Source organism: Ovis canadensis, chromosome 2 (genome assembly GCF_042477335.2).
Source record: "Ovis canadensis isolate MfBH-ARS-UI-01 breed Bighorn chromosome 2, ARS-UI_OviCan_v2, whole genome shotgun sequence".
Taxonomy (NCBI): domain Eukaryota; kingdom Metazoa; phylum Chordata; class Mammalia; order Artiodactyla; family Bovidae; genus Ovis; species Ovis canadensis.
The window spans coordinates 156497250-156517746 of NC_091246.1; the positions used below are offsets into that span (position 1 = coordinate 156497250).

At 38.5% G+C, this 20497-nt stretch overlaps 1 protein-coding gene across 44 annotated transcripts in view; it reads right to left on the reverse strand.

The window, feature by feature from the left end:
• PKP4 (plakophilin 4) overlaps positions 1 to 20497 on the reverse strand; it is a 259980-nt gene that overhangs the window by 138995 nt on the left and 100488 nt on the right. For 5 of the 44 annotated variants that reach the window (XM_069577447.1, XM_069577440.1, XM_069577460.1 and 2 more), the window contains exon 3: positions 11220 to 11306. The exons of the other annotated variants lie outside the window; for them this stretch is intronic. In XM_069577447.1, coding sequence (XP_069433548.1) covers positions 11220 to 11282 — 63 coding nt within the window. In that variant the 5' untranslated portion in view covers positions 11283 to 11306. The remainder of the gene's footprint in view (positions 1 to 11219; positions 11307 to 20497) is intronic. 44 annotated transcript variants of the gene reach the window in all.

Genomic DNA, 20497 nt, shown 5'->3' on the forward strand with positions numbered 1-20497 from the left:
AGTTCAAGAGGTATAAGAGGTATTCAATTGTTTTTCCTTTTTACCTTTTTAATTTTACATCTTATCTGTATGGCTTTTCTAACATTACCATTTGTCTTTAAACCTCCAGAAATTGTCCTGAGGTTCTTGAGAAAAAAGGGTAAGAAAAATCAATGTATTATTGATAACCACAGGACATCTCTAACGTACAGGAAACATAAAGGCCTTAGGGCAGAACTGGGACATGTCAATGCATCTGCATTATCTCAGGCCCATCCCTGTGTTCAGGTCCACAGCATCCCTCTGGTTTGCTCTGACTCTCCTGCCTTTCCCCTGAAACTGTCCATTCCTTCTATAGGTTAGCTATATGGAAAAGTAATCGAAATTTACACTTTGCTACCAATAACTGTATTTTCCTTACTTAGCTGAAAAAGCAGACAAGTTAAATAATGTTACTTTTTATTTGTGTTAGGTCTATATGGCTGTTGTAGAAAATAAAGAAGAAAGTTTTTAGAAAAAAGTGCCAGATTTCATGATATTATTTTTGCTGTTCAGACTATTTACTTACCTGAATTTTTAAGTTACCATATTTAGAATTCTTTTCTCTTCCCCACAATATATACTCATGCAATAACACATTTGTTTATGTTTAAAACATATAATTTTATATTAAATATCTTACTTTCTGATTTGTTGTTGTTGTTAAGTCCTGAAACTAGTGGTAATACTAAGCCCCAGTGAATGAAAGCCAACTGTGGGTCAGGCACTTTACATATTTTTTTCTCTAATCCTTACAAAAGTGCAGGCCACTGTTGAATTGAGCAACTACAGGGTGGGAGAGACAGAATAAATGACTTACACAGGGTCACAGAATTAGTAAGTGAAGAGCTGGGAATGGAATCCTAAATTCTTGCTTTTTCCATTACAGGAAGCTGAAAAAACTACAGTTGTCTCATTTTCTATTCCTGAAGGTTATATTCTGAAAAAACTAAGGTTGTCTCATTTTCTATTCTTGAAGGTTATATTTAGAACTATAATTGACTTTACTGCTTCAAAACTTTTTTCCCAAATCGAATAAAGCCCTAGAATGTAATAAAAATTAAAGACCCAGATGCTAGTATATATAGGAACTTACTAATTATGACAAAGGTAGAATTTCCTTCAATGGGAAAAGAACTGCGGGTATAATTAGAGAAAACAAAGCTAGATTACCACCTCAAGCCACCCACCCACACACACACACAAGTTGTATAATAAATGTAAGGAAAAAAACCTACTATTTAAAATATGACCTAGGATACTGGTTCCTAACCTTTTCGGCACCAGGGATCAGTTTTGTAAAAGACGATTTTTCCACAGACTGGGGATGGGGTAGGGGGTTGGTTTCAGGATGATTCAAGCACATTACATTTACTGTGTACTTTATTTCTGTTATTATTACATCAGCTCCATCTCAGATCATCAGGAATTAGAACCTGGAGATTGGGGTCCCCTGACCTCGGAGAATATTTTTTTTTAACATATTAAAAAATGTTGAAGGATAGTTAATTTAGAATCTTGTGTTAATTTCTGTTTCACAGCAAAATGATTCAGTTATACATATATATGCTTTTTAAAAATATTCACTGTGGTTCATCATAGGATACTGAATAAATAGTTCTCTGTGCTACATGGTAGGACCTTGCTGTTTATCTGTTTTGTAATAAAAGCGCACATGTGCTAACTTCAACTTCCCACTCTATCTCAGCCCCGACTGCCTCCCTGGGCAGCCATAGGTCTACCCTCTGCATCCTGAGTCCGTTTCCATCTCAAGGACAGGTTCGTCTGTGTCACAATATGGAATCTGCATTTAAGTGATATTATATGATTTGCTTTTGACTTCCTTCATTTAGTATGATACTCTCTAGGTGCATCCATTTCGCTGCAAACAGCAGTTTCATTCTTTGTTATGACTGAGTAGTACTTCATGGTATATGTGTCCCATATCTTCTTTATTCATTTATTTGTTGATGGATGTTGTGAGTAGTGCTGCTATGGATATATCTTCTTGAATTAGAGTTTTGTTTGGATATATGCCCAGGAGTGGATTGCTCAATCATGTGGTAATTCTATTTTTAGTTTTCTGAGGAAGCAATATAGAGTTTTCCATAGTGGCTGCACCAACTTACATTCCCCCCAACAATGTAGAAAATATAGGAGAATAATTTTATACTTGGGATGACAGAGACATCCTTAAAGAAATCCCAAAACCATAAGAGGTAAAATGAGATATTCAAATACATAAAAATAAAACTTCAGGCTCCAAAAGATCAGGCAAATAAAGTCAAATGCCAAAAAAAGGGGGAAAAAAAAAGAGAGCGAGAAATATTTGTAACCTCTAACATGTAACAGACATTTAAAAACACATAAAACAAATTTACACATAATAGGCAAAGGATAACAACAAGCAATCTATCTACGCAGAAATGAAATGCTAATTAAAATATCAGAAAAAAATGTTAAATTTCATGCAGGAGGAGGAAGAAAACCAATGACAAAATGCAAATTTTCATCATATTGGCAAGTATTTTTCAAAGTGTCTCATCCAGGGATAGAAAGGGACATTTGGAGAAAAGGACGCAGACATACATTGTTCCTGCTAGTGTGGTTTCCTTATAATCTGGTAACTTTTATTACAATGAAAAATATATATTCTGGACTTCCCTGGTGGTCCAATGGTTAAGACTCTGTCTGCCAATGCAGGGGCTACAAACTTGATCACTGGTCTGGGGACGATTCCACATCCTGTGGGGACACTACGCCTGCGCACCAGCACCACTGAGCCTGTGCTCTAGAGCCCATTTGCTGCAACCACTGAAGCCTGTTTGCTCTAGAGCCCATGTTCTGCAACAAGAGAAGCCACTGCAATGAGACATCTGTGCACCACAGCTAGAGTAGCCCATGCTCAGCCAACTAGAGAAAGCCCATGCCCAGCAATGAAGACCCAGGGCAGCCAAAAAATAAAAATTAATCAATTTTCTAAAATGTGCACGTGTGTGTGTATATTCACCATGACTTCGCAATTCCATTTCTGGATAGCTACTGTGCACAAAAAAAACAATCATATACATAAAATCAATTGCAGCAGTTAGAAAAAAACTTGAAAATCTGTCTACATGGCAATATTTTAACAAACTATTGAATCTCCACACTATACGTAATGATGATTATATACATGGTTATTAAAAGAATGAGCTAGAAAGACCTTTATCTGTTGCTTCAGAAGGAACTTTACATGCAATTAAGTGGAAAAGCCAGTTGAAGACCTTAGTAAAACACAACAAAACAATAAAATAAAAAAAACCTCTATGTAGGTTAGTTTGAGCATGGGAAAAAAATATGATAAGGAATACAGCAGAGCATAAGATTGGTTACATTTAGAGAAGGCAATCCAGAAAAGGCAATGGCAATCCACTCCAGTACTCTTGCCTGGAAAATCCCATGGACAGAGGAGTCTGGTAAGCTGCAGTCTATGGGGTCGCTGAGGGTTGGACAGGACTGGGCGACTTCACTTTCACTTTTCACTTTCATGCACTGGAGAAGGAAATGGCAACCCACTCCAGTATTCTTGCCTAGAGAATCTCAGGGATGGAGGAGCCTGGTGGGCTGCCATCTATGGGGTCGCACAGAGTCGGACACGACTGAAGTGACTTAGTAGCAGCAGCAGCAGAGAGCGGGAATGAAAAAGGGAACAAGATACTATTTAGGTTTATCTTCTTTTATTTATTTAATCTTTCTTTTTTATACTGCTTCACTTGTTGCAACAAGCGTAAGACTTCTTTAATTAAAGTAAAAGTGAAAGTTGCTCAGCCATGTCTGACTCTTTGCAACCCCATGGACTATACAGTCCATGGAATTTCTCCAGGCCAGAATACTGGAGTGGGTAGATATTCCCCTTTCCAGGGGATCTTCCCAATCCAGGGATACAACCCAGGTCTCCTGCACTGCAGGAAGATTCTTTACTGGCTGAGCCACAAGAGAAGCCCTAACCCAAAAAACTATTTAGAAAGAAAAGAATACAAGCGCTAAAAAATTACTGTTTAAATACTACAAGAACAGATCCTGCTTAGGAAACAATCCAATTTCTGGAAAACAGCATTCTCATTGAGAGAATAGATGTTTTCACCCTTTGGAAACTATTTTAGCCCTCCTTCTTCTGTTAGTTCCATACTGTTTCTGTCCTTTATTGTGCCCATCTTTGCATGAAATGTTCCCTTGGTATCTCTCATTTTCTTGAAGAGAGCTCTAGTCTTTTTCATTCTATTGTTCTCCTCTATTTCGTTGCATTGATCCCTTAGGAAGGCTTTCTCATCTCTCCTTGCTGTTCTTTGGAACTCTGCATTCAGATGAGTATATCTTTCCTTTTCTCCTTTGCCTTTCACTTCTCTTCTCTTCTCAGCTATTTGTAATGCCTCCTCAGACAACCATTTTGCCTTTTTGCATTTCTTTTTCGGGTGGAAGGATCTTGATCACTGCCTCCTGTACAATGTCGCAAACCTCCAACCATAGCTCTTCAGGTACTCTATCAAATCTATCACTTGAATCTACTGGTCACTTCCACTGTATAATAGTAAGGGATTTGATTTAGGTCATACCTGAATGGTCTAGTGGTTTTCCCTACTTTTTTCAATTTAAGTCAGAATTCTGCAGTAAGGACTTCATGATTGGAGCCACAGTCAGCTCCCAGTCTTGTTTTTGCTGACTGACTAGAGCTTCTCCATCTTCGGCTGCAAAGAATATAACCAATCTGATTTCAGTATTGACCATCTGGTGATGTCCGTGTGTGAGTTGTTTCTTGTGTTTTTGGAAGAGGCTGTGTATCTGCTATGACCAGTGCATTCTCTTGGCAAGACTGTTAGTCCTTGCCTTGCTTCATTTTGTACTCCAAAGCCAAACTTGCCTGTTACTCCTGCTATCTCTTGACTTTCTACTTTTGCATTCCAGTTCCTTATGATGAAAAGGACATCTTTTTTGTGTGTTAGTTCTAGAAGGTCTTATAGGTCTTCATAGAACCATTCAACTTCAGCTTCTTCAGCATTAGTGTTTGGGGCATAAACACTGATTACTGTGATATTGAAGGTTTGCCTTGGAAACAAACAGAGATATTCTGTCATTTTTGAGACTGCATCCAAGTACTGCATTTTGGACTCTTTTGTTGACTATAAGGGCTTCTCCTTTGCCCTGCTTCATTTTGTACTCCAAGGCCTAACTTTCCTGTTACTCCAGATATCTCTTGACTTCCAGTAGTCATGTATGGATGTGAGAACTGGACCACAAAGAAAGCTGAGTGTTGAAGAATTGATGCTTTTGAACTGTAGTGTTGGAGAAGACTCTTGAGAGTCCCTTGGACTGCAAGGAGATCCAAACAGTCAATCCTAAAGGAAATCAGTACTGAATATTCATTGGAAAGACTGATGCTGAAGCTGAAGCTCCAATACTTTGGCCACCTGATGCACAGAACTGACTCAGAAAAGACCCTGAGGCTGGGAAATATCGAAGGCAGGAAGAGAAAGGGATGACAAAGGATGACATGGTTGGATGGCATCACCGACTCGATGGGCGTGAGTTTGAGCAAGCGTTGGTAGTTGGTGATGTACAGGGAAGCCTGGCTTGTTCCAGTTCATGGGGTTGCAAACAGCTGGACATGACTGAGTTACTGAACTGACCTAGAATGTAATTTGGTGCAAATTCTTGGAAGGGCAATTTAATAATGCCTAAAAATAAAAGTGTACCAACCTACTGACCCATCAATTCTAATGCCAAGACTTCAGATATACTTCGAAAGGTACACAAAAGCAACCAATCAAATGTTAGGAAACAACTTAACATCAGTCAGTGAAGGACTGGTGAAATATATTTGCTATTGCTGTTGTTCAGTTGGTAAGTCTTGCCCAACTCTTTCTGACCCTAGGGACTGCAGCATGCAAGGCTCCTCTGTCCTCCAAAATCTCTTTAAGTTTGCTCACATTCATGTCCATGTCCATTAAGTCAGTGATGCCATCTAATCATCTTGTCCTCTGCTGCCCCCTTCTCCTTTTGCCTTCAATCTTTCCCAGCATTGGGGTCTTTTTCAATGAGTTGGCTCCTCACATCAGGTGGCCAAAGTAATGGAGCTTCAGTTTCAACAGCAGTCCTTCCAATGAATATTCAGGATTGATTTCCTTTAGGACTGACTGGTTCGATTTCCGTGCAGTTCAACAGACTCAAATATATTTAGGGTATAATATAATAAATATATTATATATATCTATATGATGGGACTCCATACAATTGCTAGAAAGGGTTGAAGGAAATCCACATGTGCTGGTATAATCTATACCATTATTCCAAACATGTGCAGAATAACCAATAAGAAAAACTACCCAGGAAAATAAAGCTCAGTACTTGTTTTTTAAAAAGACATATGCTGAAGTGAGCAGAATTTTTTTTCTTGATATACTCAGGAAACTTAACCAGGTAAGGTTTAACCATTGGGAAAATGAACTAGATGTTTGTAGGGTAGATTACTTGTTACTTTATACTTTTAAGGTGAATAATTTCTTTTAACTTGTATATTCATCTGTTACTAATTTCTATAAATACAACAGAATAAGAACTGCTGTTTCATTTAAAACCACACTAAGAACCTAATTTTTACTATTAGCTAAAGGCTCTAATTCTGACCTATTAGAAGAGCATATTTTAAGAATTAGCTTTCATAAAGGGCATGAAACACATGAGACCAGTAATAAATGCTGTATAATGTATTGATAATGAGTTCTCCTGTATATATTTCTTCAAACTCTGCAGGACTCTTAATAAAGAATTGGTATTTTTAAGAAAAGTACTTCTCAGCTAGTTCTATAGTTTTAATGAATTTTCCAACAATTTTCCAACAATAGGGAACAACTTATGCTCAGTATAACCATAAAAATAAAATCCATGTACTCGTTCTTATAAATTCTATGTATCAACATACCTCCCAGAAGAAAATTATGGAAGAGAACTCTACACAAACGTTTAAAATTTTAATTTTAATAACACATTTATTTTAAATTTTAAATCATGTTAGAATAAAATATATATAACATGAAATTAAGCACTTTAATAATGTTTAAGTGTACAACTCATTGGCATTAAGGACATTCACACTGTGATGTAACTACACCACCATCTACCTCTGAACTTTATCATTTCTCCCTCCACCCAGCCTGTGGTGCCTATTGTTTTATTTCCTGCCTCTATGAATTTAACTATTCTAGGGACATCATATCGGAGAAGGCAATGGCACCCCACTCCAATTCTCTTGCCTGGGAAGTCCCATGGACAGAGGAGCCTGGTAGGCTGCAGTCCATGGGGTCGCTAAGAGTCAGGCATGCCTGAGCGACTTCACTTTCACTTTTCACTTTCACGCATTGGAGAAGGAAACGGCAGCCCACTCCAGTGTTCTTGCCTGGAGAATCCCAGGGACAGGGGAGCCTGGTGGGCTTCTGTCTACGGGGTCACACAGAGTCAGACATGACTGACTTAGCAGCAGCAGGGACATCATATAAGTGGACTCATACAGTACTTCTCATTGGTGGCTGGCTTTCTCACTTAGCATGTCTTCAGCCCTCATCAATGCTATAGCTTGTGTCTAAATTTCCTTTCTTTAAAGGCTGAACAATATTCCATTGTTCGCATATACAACATTTTGTCTATATATTCATCCATTAGAAAGTACTTGGGTTTCTTCAATAGAGTTTTTAAAAAAGTAAAAATTTTGTATCAAAATTAAGCAAACATAAGATTTTGTTTATAAATACTGAAATTTGAACTTCATATAATTTTCTACTGTCATGAAATCTTCTGATTAAACCATTAGAAAAATTTAAAAAAATATGTTTAGCTTACAGGCTATAAAAAAAACAGGTGGGGGCCAGATTTGGACTGTGGGCCAGTCTTTGCTCACCCATGTACTAGAGTTTAAAAATCTATTCAGTTCAGTTCAGTCGCTCAGTCGTGTCTGACTCTTTGTGACCCCATGAATTGCAGCACGCCAGGTATCCCTGTCCATCACCAACTCCCAGAGTTCACTCAAACTCATGTCCATCAAGTTGGTGATGCCATCCAGCCATCTCATCCTCGGTCGTCCCCTTCTCCTCCTGCCCCCAATCCCTCCCAGCATCAGTCTTTTCCAATGAGTCAACTCTTCATATGAGGTGGCCAAAGTACTGGAGTTTCAGCTTTAGCATCATTCCTTCCCAAGAAATCCCAGGGCTGATCTCCTTCAGAATGGACTGGTTGGATCTCCTTGCAGTCCAAAGGACTCTCAAGAGTCTTCTCCAACACCACAGTTCAAAAGCATCAATTCTTTGGCACTCAGCTTTCTTCACAGTCCAACTCTCGCATCCATACATGACCACAGGAAAAACCATAGCCTTGACTAGACGGATCTTTGTTGGCAAAGTAATGTCTCTGCTTTTCAATATGCTATCTAGGTTGGTCATGACTTTTCTTTCAAAGAGTAAGCATCTTTTAATTTCATGGCTGCAATCACCATCTGCAGTGATTATGGAGCCCCCCAAAATAAAGTCTGATATCGTTTCCCCATCTATTTCCCATGAAGTGACGGGACCAGATGCCATGATCTTTGTTTTCTGAATAAGAATCACTAAAAGTCTGTAGTTTGAAGCAGATTACAACAAATATGGAAGGACTGTAAGACTTGCACTGTCACTTACTAGCTAAATAATACTGAACAAGTCATGTGAACATCTCTAAACCCCAGTCTAACTGTTTATAAAACGGGAATAACACTCATATTACAGAGGAACTGGTGTGAGTATGTGAATAAGATCCTAAATGCTGTATAAACCATATAGCTGTTTTTAGGGAACTGAGCACTATAAAGTAACAAATATACAATTTAAAAAGCACCATGTTTTTCCTTAAGGGGTTCACTTGCCAAAAATCAGGGGATCTATTTTCAGTTCATAAGTGGAGGAAAAAAATGAAGTGATTTGACTAAGGAGAGATGCTTTGAATTCCATTTCTAATAAGCTCTTAGTATTATACAATGCTAATATACTATTCAGTTAAAAATTTACTCCTTTCACCTTCTGATCATATTCTGTCCTCCGTAGTTCTGCTTCACATTTTGTGTTTTCTTAATCCTCATATAAAGAGGGTCCAATCTTATATATAAAATCATAAGTAGTAGTAGCTGAAGCAGCACTCGTGACAAATGACTAAAAAAAGAGCGGCTGCTTCCTGTTAGTATCGTATGCTCTATTTTCTATTTATTAAACTTCAAAGCAGGTAACTTCAGAAAATTTAAGGACACTCAAAAAGTTAAAAAGTATGATTTCTATAGTCAGTGTGACAATATCAAAATATGAATGTCAATGAACAATATAAAGATGGTGGATGAACGAGTTAAGCTGTTCTTTAATACTCAGATACTGATTTAACACATCCCCAAACCTTTATTCAATATTTCCCATTATCTTACTCTGTTCCTTAACTAGACCTATTGTGATCATTTCACAATATACACAAATAATGAATCATTATGTTGTACATCTGAAACTAATGCAGTGTTACACATCAATTTAGACATGATTTGAGCAAACTCCTGGAGGACAGAGAAGGCTTGCGTGCTACAGTCCATGGGATCCCAAAGAATCAGACATGACTTAGCAACTGAACAACAACAAATGTATCAATTGCATCTCAATTAAAAAAAAAAAATTCTTTCTGGGAATTTCTTGGAGGTCCAGTGGTCAGGACTCAGCAGTTTCACTGCTGTGGCCCCTGGTTTGGGCCCTGGTCTGGGAAATGGGATCTCACAAGTCACATGGCATAGCCAAAAGAGTTTTTAAATTCCTTGTGTCTATTCTGTGAAAATACTGAGAAATAGCTTTTTCCTCTTGTTTTTTGAAGATATTCTGGTAAGTATTTTCACACCAACAACTCATACCTCCAGTCAACAGACGTGAAAAAGATGGAGCTGAATTCTGTAACTCTTCTCTTCTAAAAGCAATAAGTTGCTATGGAAAGGATGTTACCTCTGAGCCGAATGCACAGAGCAGATAGGAAGCAGAGCATCCCACTCAGCGTCCAGGGCCGAGGCTCAGGTAAGCAGAGGCTAGTCCACTGGTTTACGCCCGCTTCAGAGGTACACCCGCCTCAGTACCTGGGACCATGCCTGCCTGCTTGTGTGTGTGATGAAGAATGAGAACACTGGTCCCTCAGGAAGGAAGGATAACACAGTTTGCCACAGGAGACCTTCTGAGTCCATCAGCAGAATGAATCAAAGGGCGTGAAAAGACCACCAAGTGGCAGGCGATGGCTCTCGCCCACTCTCCTCGAAACTAAACCTAAATGATCGCTTTAAATACACACCTGTGACACTTACCTTTTAAGATACACTAACGTATTTGTACTTAAAGCATTTTAACAGTACTGTGTAATGAAAGTTAAGACTATCAAATGGCAGGTAAGAAGACATAATTTGGCAAAGAACAGCATTTTCTCATAGCACACAGTAAGCTGGTTTAATCAGCAAAGAGTTTTAGAAGAGCACATACTTAGCTGGATTTAACAGTGACATGTTCACTGTAAAGGCTGCTGGGCCAATGACTCTAACCTGGCTGCCTCAGAATGAATGGCTTGGAAGGTTTCTGACTCTCCACCGCATTTCATTCATATGAATACAACTTTCTATGGTTGAATACATTAAACTTTAACCATCCTCTTATACATCCTCATTTGTTTTTAATAAGCATCTAGCAAAGATTCACTTAACGGATTAGGATACTAGTATTACTAGCTATTATTTATTAGGTGCTTAGTATGAGCCAGATGGGTTTCCCTGGTGGCTCAGTGGTAAAGAATCTGCCTGCAATGCAGGAGGCCTGGGTTTGTTCCCTGAGTCAAAAAGATCCCCTGGAGGAGGGCACGGCAACCCACTCCAGTACTCTTGCCTATAGAGTACTCCTATAGACTAGGAGCCTGGTGGGCTACAGTTCACAGGGTCACACCGAGCTGGACATGACTGAAGTGACTAAGCAGCAGCATGTGCCAGACACTGTACTAATGCTTTCTATGCACGTCATACCTGGAGGGTACAACCAACAACAAATGAATGACTTCTACACGCTAGGCATCTCTGGTTTTTACAGCGCTTCATGATTTAACGTATTGTTACTCTCATTTTTGAGATGTCTATGGTCACATACCTGGTGGATGGCAGAGCAGGCAGAGGGAGCTAAGTGGTATGACTCCAGAGTTGGTTCTATCATTGTCTTTCAGCTTCACACAGTGACCTACAGAGTGGAGCAATGAAATTGATTTCTAGGTGATGTGAGGGAGATGCTGCTGCTAAGTCACTTCAGTCATGTCCGACTCTGTGCGACCCCACAGACGGCAGCCCACCAGGCTCCCCCGTCCCTGGGATTCTCCAGGCAAGAACACTGGAGTGGGTTGCCATTTCCTTCTCCAATGCATGAAAGTGAAAAGTGAAAGTGAAGTCACCCAGTCCTGTCCAACCCTCAGCAACCCCATGGACTGCAGCCTTCCAAGCTCCTCCATCCATGGGATTTTCCAGGCAAGAGTACTGGAGCGGGGTGCCACTGCCTTCTGCGGAAGTAAGGGAGGTAATACCTCTTAAAAACAATACAAGCCTAAGGAATCCATCAAAGGTTTCTCTGCCTGGCTTATTACTTTACTCTGATGTGGCCATCTCCTTCAACTTAGTAACTGTGACTCATCAGTCCTTCTTGGGCATTATCTAAATAAGATGGCACTGTTAAGTAGCACCGTGATGGTCTCAAGTTCCAGGGAAGCAGCTGTGGATGATGAGAATCTAGTTTGCAGCTTTTAGAAATGATCTTCTCCACTGTTTCCCATCTGACAAACAGGGCCTTCTGTGATGGCCAGCTCACTTTACAGAGAGAGAACAATGCCTTTAGTGGATCTTAAAACTCTTGGGATCACAAATAAGAACTCGAAGGTCCAAGGAGGAAAATAAGTGCCATATTGCTTCATTTATCTGTCTGGATTTCTCCACTCTGAATTTTCTACATGGACTTCTGTTTTTAAGCTCATTATTGTCAATATATCTGATTGAGAAAGAAGCTAAACAAGTCCCAGGTGAGACTGCACCATAGCAACAGGCCTACCATGAATGCTCTGGAGAGCAGAATTTCACACAAGTATTTGATTGCCTATTCACACTCTTGATTATAGCACACCGAGCTGTTAAACTAAATTGTATGCCATTAGTGTACTGAAGAACTTTAAAAAATAAACCACCCTATGTGAAGATATTTTTCACACTACGTTCACATTGAGATGTGTTTAATTGCATGTAGCCCATTTCCCTTTTATTTAGAAAACAAACTATTTCAGAACTTGCCAATGTTACAGTGTAGTAATGTGATAAATTGGGCATTACTACCTTTTATCACAGGTAAATATTGAATCCTTATTCTGGTTCATAAATATTTGCTTAATTCTCCATTGTGATTGTGACAGAATATAAATGGACTGCCCTTAGAATTTGATCAGGAATATTAAAGTACTGTACCTTGAGTTAAATAAACAATAACCACAATAACTATAGGGGAAAAAAAACCCTGAGGTTAAAACTACCTCAGGCTCATAGTATATTACACTTGAGAGCATGCTAGGTCACCGCAATCATGTTTGATTCTTTGCAGCCCTGTGGACTACAGCATGCCAGGCTCCTCTGTCCGTGGGATTCTCCAGGCAAGAGTCCTGGAGTGTGTTGCCATGCCCTCCTCCAGGGGATTTTCCTGACCCAGGGATGGAACCTGTGTTCTCTTATGGCTCCTGCACTAGCAGGTGGGTTCTTTATCACTAGCGCCACCTGGGAAGCAGTTTATACTTAGACTTGGTCTATTGCTCAGTTGGGATAGCATATTAATAACCAAAAAAAGGTTACTGAGAAAAAAAAAAAGTACTTTATGTCTGTGGATTATCACAAAATGGCAGCTGTCTTACAGATTACGTCATAGCCAAAAGTAAAGCCAGGTGAGAACACAGATGGCATGAGCAATATCCACCACAGCCATCAGAAAGTCAACTCAAAGCAAATCCAAATTATTACCATCCATTTTCATGTCCAAATACATTTAACCACCTCTTCCCACATTTGCCTATAAAAGGTACTGGAGATAGAGTAAAACATTTCACAGATATTCAAAACAAAGGACAGAGGAATGTTCATGAAGAGTTATTTTTACACTACCAATTCTGTTATTTACGCTACTAGAAACACCCAGTGGTGTGGCTCTAATCCAAATTATTTACATTTGGCTTTGTAACGCATGGTACAATGTTTCTGTAGCAGATCTGCCTTTCTAATTACATTGTGCTCTACTATTTAAATCAGTTTACAGGCCCTAATATCTACTTGCTATAAGGGAAAGGTGGTGTCCCAGAAGCTTGCTGGCCAGGAGGACAGATGGCTCACGATTACAAATACACCAACAGACCCCAAAGGAGAAAGGGCTGACTGAACATACTCGAACCTTAATTACTTTGTAAGCACTCAAAGTACTGCAAACTGTCCAGTTACCCCTTTGGTACTCCCTCCAGAGCACACTTCCCCAACAGTGAATCTTCTAAACTTACTACCTTTGGTGATCTGGATGGGCTGTACATTTTCCCAATTGCCAAGCTGTGGTTTGTTTTCACTTGAGAGTTCTTCCCTCAAGTTCTGTCTTTCCTCTTGCATTTTACTCTAAGCAACAGGAGGAAACCAGGCTATACCTTCAACACTTGGCTTAGAAATCTATCAGCTAAATACCAAGTCCACTGCTTACATGTGCTCCACACAACTGAAGGAGACAATTCAGCCAAGTGTTCTCCTGCTATGTAACAGGATCAATTTTCTTCTAGTTTCCAGTTATGTATGCTTCATCCTCTGAGCTCTCACCAGTAGCACCTTTAACATCTGTATTTCTACCAACATTTAGCTTAAGGCAATCTAGGCTTCTTTTTTATCACTGCCTCAAAATTCTTCCAGCCTTTACCTGTTACCCAGTTCCAAAGCCACTTCCACATTTTATGTATTTGTTACATCAGCACCTTACCTCCTGGTATCAAAACTTGTATTAGTGTCCTCTGCCTGCTGTAATAGAAGGGCATACCCTCATACTTACAGAGTTAGAAGTTTGAGGTTAGTTTCACTTGACTAAAATCAAGGCTGTAAGCTGGGATATATCCCTCCTGCAGGTTGAAGGGAAGGATGTGGCCTCTTACAGCTCCAATGGTTGCTAGCATTTGTAGGCTCGTGGCCACATCACTGCTGTTTCTGTCTCCACCTTTTCCCTGCTCTCTCTTCTGAACATGCGTCAAATCTCCAACTGCCTCTTTCTTCTGTGGACACTCGTGAAGGCGCTCAGAGCTGGTCCAGGTAATCTCCCACACTCGAGGCCCTGAATTTCACTACATCCATAAAGATCTCTTTCAACTAAAGTAACATTTACAAATTCCAGTTATTAGGACCTCATATCTTTGGCGAGAAGAGCATTATTCTGCCCACTACAATCACGATATAAAAGAACAGCATATTAATTTACTACAAGTCTGTTACATCTATTAAGGAAAAAAAAGCACTGAAACTGAATTTGGCTCTTTCAAAGTGACCATTAGTTACTTAATATTGTAATAAAAGGCCACAAAATTACTTTTCTAAAGCTATTATGCTAATATGAAATGCTTATTCTGATTTTTCCACTTACAGATGAGTGTAATTAACTTTGCAAACATAACTTTAAAATGAGGTTGATAGTACAGCTAAGTAGCGTAAGCACTCGTAAATTAGCAAATATAAATAGTTGCAAAGACTAAAAAAAATTTCCATGGAAAGTCAAAAGATTTTAGGAAGAGATATGCCTATATTTTAGGAAACTACTCTTTAGGAAAATACTTTTTTCCCTTAGGAGTTAGGGTAAATAAGTGGCTGACATCTCTCTTTTAAAACTAAAGTTATATCCAGTTTATACTTGTACTCTTTGGGATAAAGAAGGGCCAAGGGTGATCAAATACCAGATGGAAGAATCCTGGCTGAGATGGTTTTGAGAGAGCAGCAGGCAAGCTAAGTCCTTGCCAATTTGATCAATTATCCTGGAAGTGGCTTTACAGCCAAGAAACCAGCTCGCCCACTTGCGTTTCTGCTACAGTCTAGGGAAGCAGAGAAGCAGGAGTACTGCAGAACAATTAACGCATTTCCTCTAACCAGAGGCAAACAGCCGGGAGTTACCTGGAGCTGTAGTGGCCAAATAAAAACTGTGTCCTTGCTAATAGCTTTAATTGCTTTGGTAAAGTTAACCCAAAGACCACAGGCCTGGTGGGAATTTTAACACTAAGAAAGGAAATTGTTCTTTTCCATTTAAGCCTAGCAGGGAAACCAGAGTTACATTACAGAATGGTCATTAATACTTAATAGTGAAAAGAATAATGAGACCTAAGTAATCGTATTTGCAAAATGTTATTCTAAAAAAAAAGTAAGGATCAATAAAAATGTTATTAAAAAAAAGAGTTCAAGAGGGAGGGAACATATGTATACCTATGGCTGATTCATGCTGATGCATGGCAGAAACCAACACAGTATTATAAAGCAATTATCTTCCAATTAAAAACAATATTTAAAAAAGGGTTCACGCAAGTCACTTTGCATATATAGTTGTATTTTTTATTTTAAAAAGGCATAAATAAGCAGCAAAGCAACCTAATCTGTTTTCTCTGTTATTCACATATTCAAAAGACCTGGCTGCCTAGACTGTGAATTCCCTGTAGGGCATCCCATTCATTTTCCATAAGTTTTTTTAAGTTTTCTCTTAAAGTACTAATTTTGCAAGCCTAAACTAACAAAGTAGCAATAAATGTTGAATATGTAAAACATGCTGATCACTCCTTCATAAACTTAAAAATCCACAGCTATAAAATTTTAGCAACGAGAATGGCTGTGAACACTGTTTTTCACTAGAATGCAGAATGTCAGGGATTATCCTTTGAAACTGAGACGCAGGAAGACTCCACTGCAAAAGTCTTCTACTAAAGAGGTACTAAGGGGCCACCTTTGCACACAGTGCAGCTCTGGAGATCACCCACCAAGGAGTCTCGGCCTTGAGGGCAAAGTGCTTGCTGTGTCCCATGCTGTCTGTCCAGAGACTCACAGCCACCTTTTGAAAACCCTGTTAGAGAACATTTTCCAGGATGATGGAACTGTGTTGAAACCTTGACTGTATTCATGTGTCAAAACTCACAGGACTATTCACTAAAAGGTGTATTTTATTGTATATAAACTATGCCTTAATAAACTTGCCTTCAGAAAATTAACACACATCATCATAGTTTCTTTTTATTTGGTTATATTTTCACCAAGTGCCTTTCTTATTATTCTGGCAAGAACGTTATAAGGTCCACTCACTAATCCACCTTGATGTACAGTACAAATAGATATCTATGTTTCAGGCAACACTTTCCACTTTAAGAGACTGTACAATTTAACTTTTCAATGTCAACAGAATAAAATTTTTTTTCCCTGAGAGATCTATAAATGTAACTTTGGTGCGGAGCCACAGAGAGTGTCGGAAGAGTGTGTGCCTGACCCTTCTGGTGTTTTCTCGTCTAAGATGCTGGGATAACACCATTACCATTAGCCACATTCTGAGGGAGAATGCTATTTACATCAGGTTAAATCATTTTAGAACCCTTTTTAAAACCACAACCATATGTATTAGGCATAACTATAAATATTTTACACAACATAGATATTTTTATTTCCTATCAGTCCATAGAGTTTTTAAAGTAATCACTGAAAGAAAATAATATTTATCAAAGTAAGCTACTGTATCTTCAATGAAAGTACTGACAACCCATGGGAGGGAGTCTTCACTCTTGCAGAACAGTGAGCGTACAAATGGTGACTGCAGAATGACAGAATGAGACCAGACCACTGAAAGCTCTGATACTGAGTTTATCAAGGAAACGGATCAAGTGGGAACCACTATACCTCATGAGACATTTAGGTCATATAGCAAGACACAGGTAGAGGCCAATTAGCCCTAACATATCCTATGTAGGTCTCTATGAATATCTTTGGAGGGTCTGTGTTCTAAGAACCCCATCTAAGAGCCAAAAAAATCATACTGTTCAAAACTTCAAAACAGATATTTGTACAGAGGCAAATGGCTAGACAAATGACCTTGCTAAGTAAGATCAAAGGTATCTATCTATATGTTGTCAAGGTGCAGAAATACACCAGTCACAAAGTGCTGATATATTACGGTATAGAGCATAGTCTGAAAGGCAACCAAAGCTTTTGCTCCATCTTGAAAATCATGGTCCAGAGATACTGGTTAGGATATTTTATGCACAGGAGGGACCACTACAGGGAAGGAAATTATACCTAAAATTTAGCTTACTCAAATTCATCTATGCACATTAAAAAGAGGGGGGAGGAGAAAGTGGGAAAAGGCACATAACATTGATTTGACCCATTACTATTAATTTTAACTTAGAGCACTTTATTTAGGTGGTATGTATCATGTTTTTCCACTGTAAAATCACTTGTTTTCCTTTTGTAACTAATAATATCCTATAGGGAGATACTTTGAGACTATGTAAATAGATTATATAAATATCATGTTTCTCATCATCCTTATACATTAGTTTTAGCAGCCACTGGCGGTTCATGCTCCAAACAATTATTACTATCAGTTCAGTTCAGTCACTCAGTCGTGCCTGACTCTTTACAACTCCAGGGACTGCAGCATGCCAGACTTCTTGTCCTTCACCAACTCCCAGAGCTTGCTCAAACTCATGTCCATCGAGTCGGTGATGCCACCCAACCATCTATGGTGGTTGCCAAAGGTGGGGTTTTTTCTCTCCTAATTCTATTTCAGGATTAATTTTGCACAAGTGTAATGGGCCCATGAAAAATAATGGATGATTCTGAGAAAGGCAATCTACTCACTACCCCCCAAGAATTCCTGATCTTTTTCCCTCAACTATTAATACTTGAGAGGAAGGCTGACCCAACCCCATAAAACCCTCTAACCAGAGGAAGCAGTCCCATCTGCCAAAATACCACAGCTGGTGTGTATCGATTAAGTACCAACTAATTGCAAAAATTTCAGAGGTGGAGGTCAATTTTCTTCTCTCTTCAAGACACATCTATGTCTAGTTATAAGAATACAATGTAAGTAATACAATGATGCATCCCCTGAATTAATAGCATGTCTTGATCCAAACAAGCCCACAAGATCAAATGCTTCCTGATAAGGCAAAGATGAGCCAATGAGTTAATAGGGTTAAGAGAAACAGGGATGGGGAGTGGAGTTCAGGATGGAGGGGACACATGTATACATATGGCTGATTCATACTGATGTATGAAAAAACCATCACGATACTATAAAGTATTATCCTCCAATTAACATAAATTGGAGTAATTATCTTCCAATTAACATATATATATTTTTTTATATAAAAAGAAGGGAGCAGGGATGAAACATGGATGAACTTCAGAGGGCAGACTGCACCTAACTACTTGTAGGCCTAGCTATTCCCAGAGTGCTGAATAAGGAAAGAATGGGGGAAGAAGTCAAAATCAGGGGTGGGGTTAGGGGAGGGGTACAGATCCAACCCAACCATTCATCCCTTATAGGGATGAAGCCTCAAGGCCAGTAAGAACTTTCTCCCAAACTCTGAAATATACTGCAATAAAATTTTAAGGGACTGAAGCAGAACACACTGACTCAAGTTTACTTTTCAGGCATGAAATAAAACATGATATTCCTCTGTAAAAATACCCTCTGGTAATACTGGAAGCATAACATTACGGAGTTGTATAACCTAAAGCAATTTCTTCAGTGTTAACATAGAGAAGCCAGATACAAATATTAAATTTTTTTCCACAGGGTTAAAGTTTTACTTATCCATCCAATTCTGTTTCTTCATAAGCAAACATGAATATAACTGTTTCAATCTTAAAATACTCCAGAAGTATAAGATGTTATTCCCATAATCCTGGTTCTCAAATAGATGAGTCAGGCTTGATTTTATTAGAACTACCAACACAGGCTCCTTATGTTATTTCAATAAAACCGTTACCTATAAAGTACTCCACAGACAGTTAATCGTCTGAATCCCTGTCTGCCATCCCAAAGGCTTTATCTGTAATTCCAGTCATGGCAGATTACACTGCACACATTCTTCTCCAGCAGAAAAATAAATGTTAGGATGAACAAATCTAAAACAAAAATTTTACATACAGCAGCTTCACCCAGCCTCAGCACAGATCTGAATTCTGGCCTTTGAGCCTCGCTGGCCGAACTCCAGGGAACTTCATTCTTCTACTCCCAGCCTATTAGGTCACCTTGTTTCTATATTTTACTCAAGGTATTTGCTCAAAAATATTTGCACCGAGTACCAAGCTAAATGAAGGAAATTAAAAAAAAAAAAAACACAAAACTGTTACCAAAGAGCATGTGCTCTGCTGAAGCTCATGATCCAGTTTAAGACAAGTCACATTTGGGTTTTTTAAAACATAATATTTTTTAAAGTCACCTTTGAGGTATAACTTTCATATAATAAAATCCATTTCAAAGATGCAGAGTTTGATGTGTTTCACTGAACATACACAACAATGAACTATAATTCCAATCAGATTTAGGGTATCTTGCTCTCCAAAAATTACCTTAACTCCTTCTCATACGCCCTTCCCCCTACTCCTTAGCAACCACGGGTTTGCTTTCTGCTGTTGTAGGTGAATTTTGCCTGTTCTAAAATTTTACATAAATGGAATAATGTAGTATGAACTCTTCTGTGTTTGATTTCTTAAATTAGCATGTTTTTTAGATTTATCCATATTGTTGTGTGTATCAGTGGTTTCTTTTTTCTTATTTAGTAGTATGAATAAAATAGAATTTGTTTATTCACCTACATACAGACAGACAATTAAGCTGTTTCTAATTTGGGGGTACTATAAACATCCACAAATGGTGCTATAAACATGCATAAGTTTTTGTGCGGACGTTTTTATTTCATTCATTCCTGGGTTGTACTCAAGAGTGTTGGATCATGAGGTAAGTGTATGATTAATTTTAGAATTGCCAAAATGTTTTCTAACATGGTTTTATCTATCTTACAGTCAAATAGGCAAAAAAATGTAAAAAAAATCTTAAGTCACAGTCACAGGTCATATGAAAGTAGGAGATAGCCCAAATTTGGCTGTACTTTGCTGACTCCTGCTCTAAACTTTTCTATATGTAAAATCATGTCTTCTCTGTAAAAACATAATTTTAATTTTCCTTTTCATTTTTGTGCTTCTTCTTGCTCTAATTTTCCTTTCCAATTTTTGTGCTTATTCTTGCCTTACTGTACTGGTTAAAATCTTGGAATATATTTAGTCTTTAATCATGAAATATAACACTAGCTTTAAGTTTTTCATAAATGCCCTTTATCTGGGCCTGATGAGAGACTT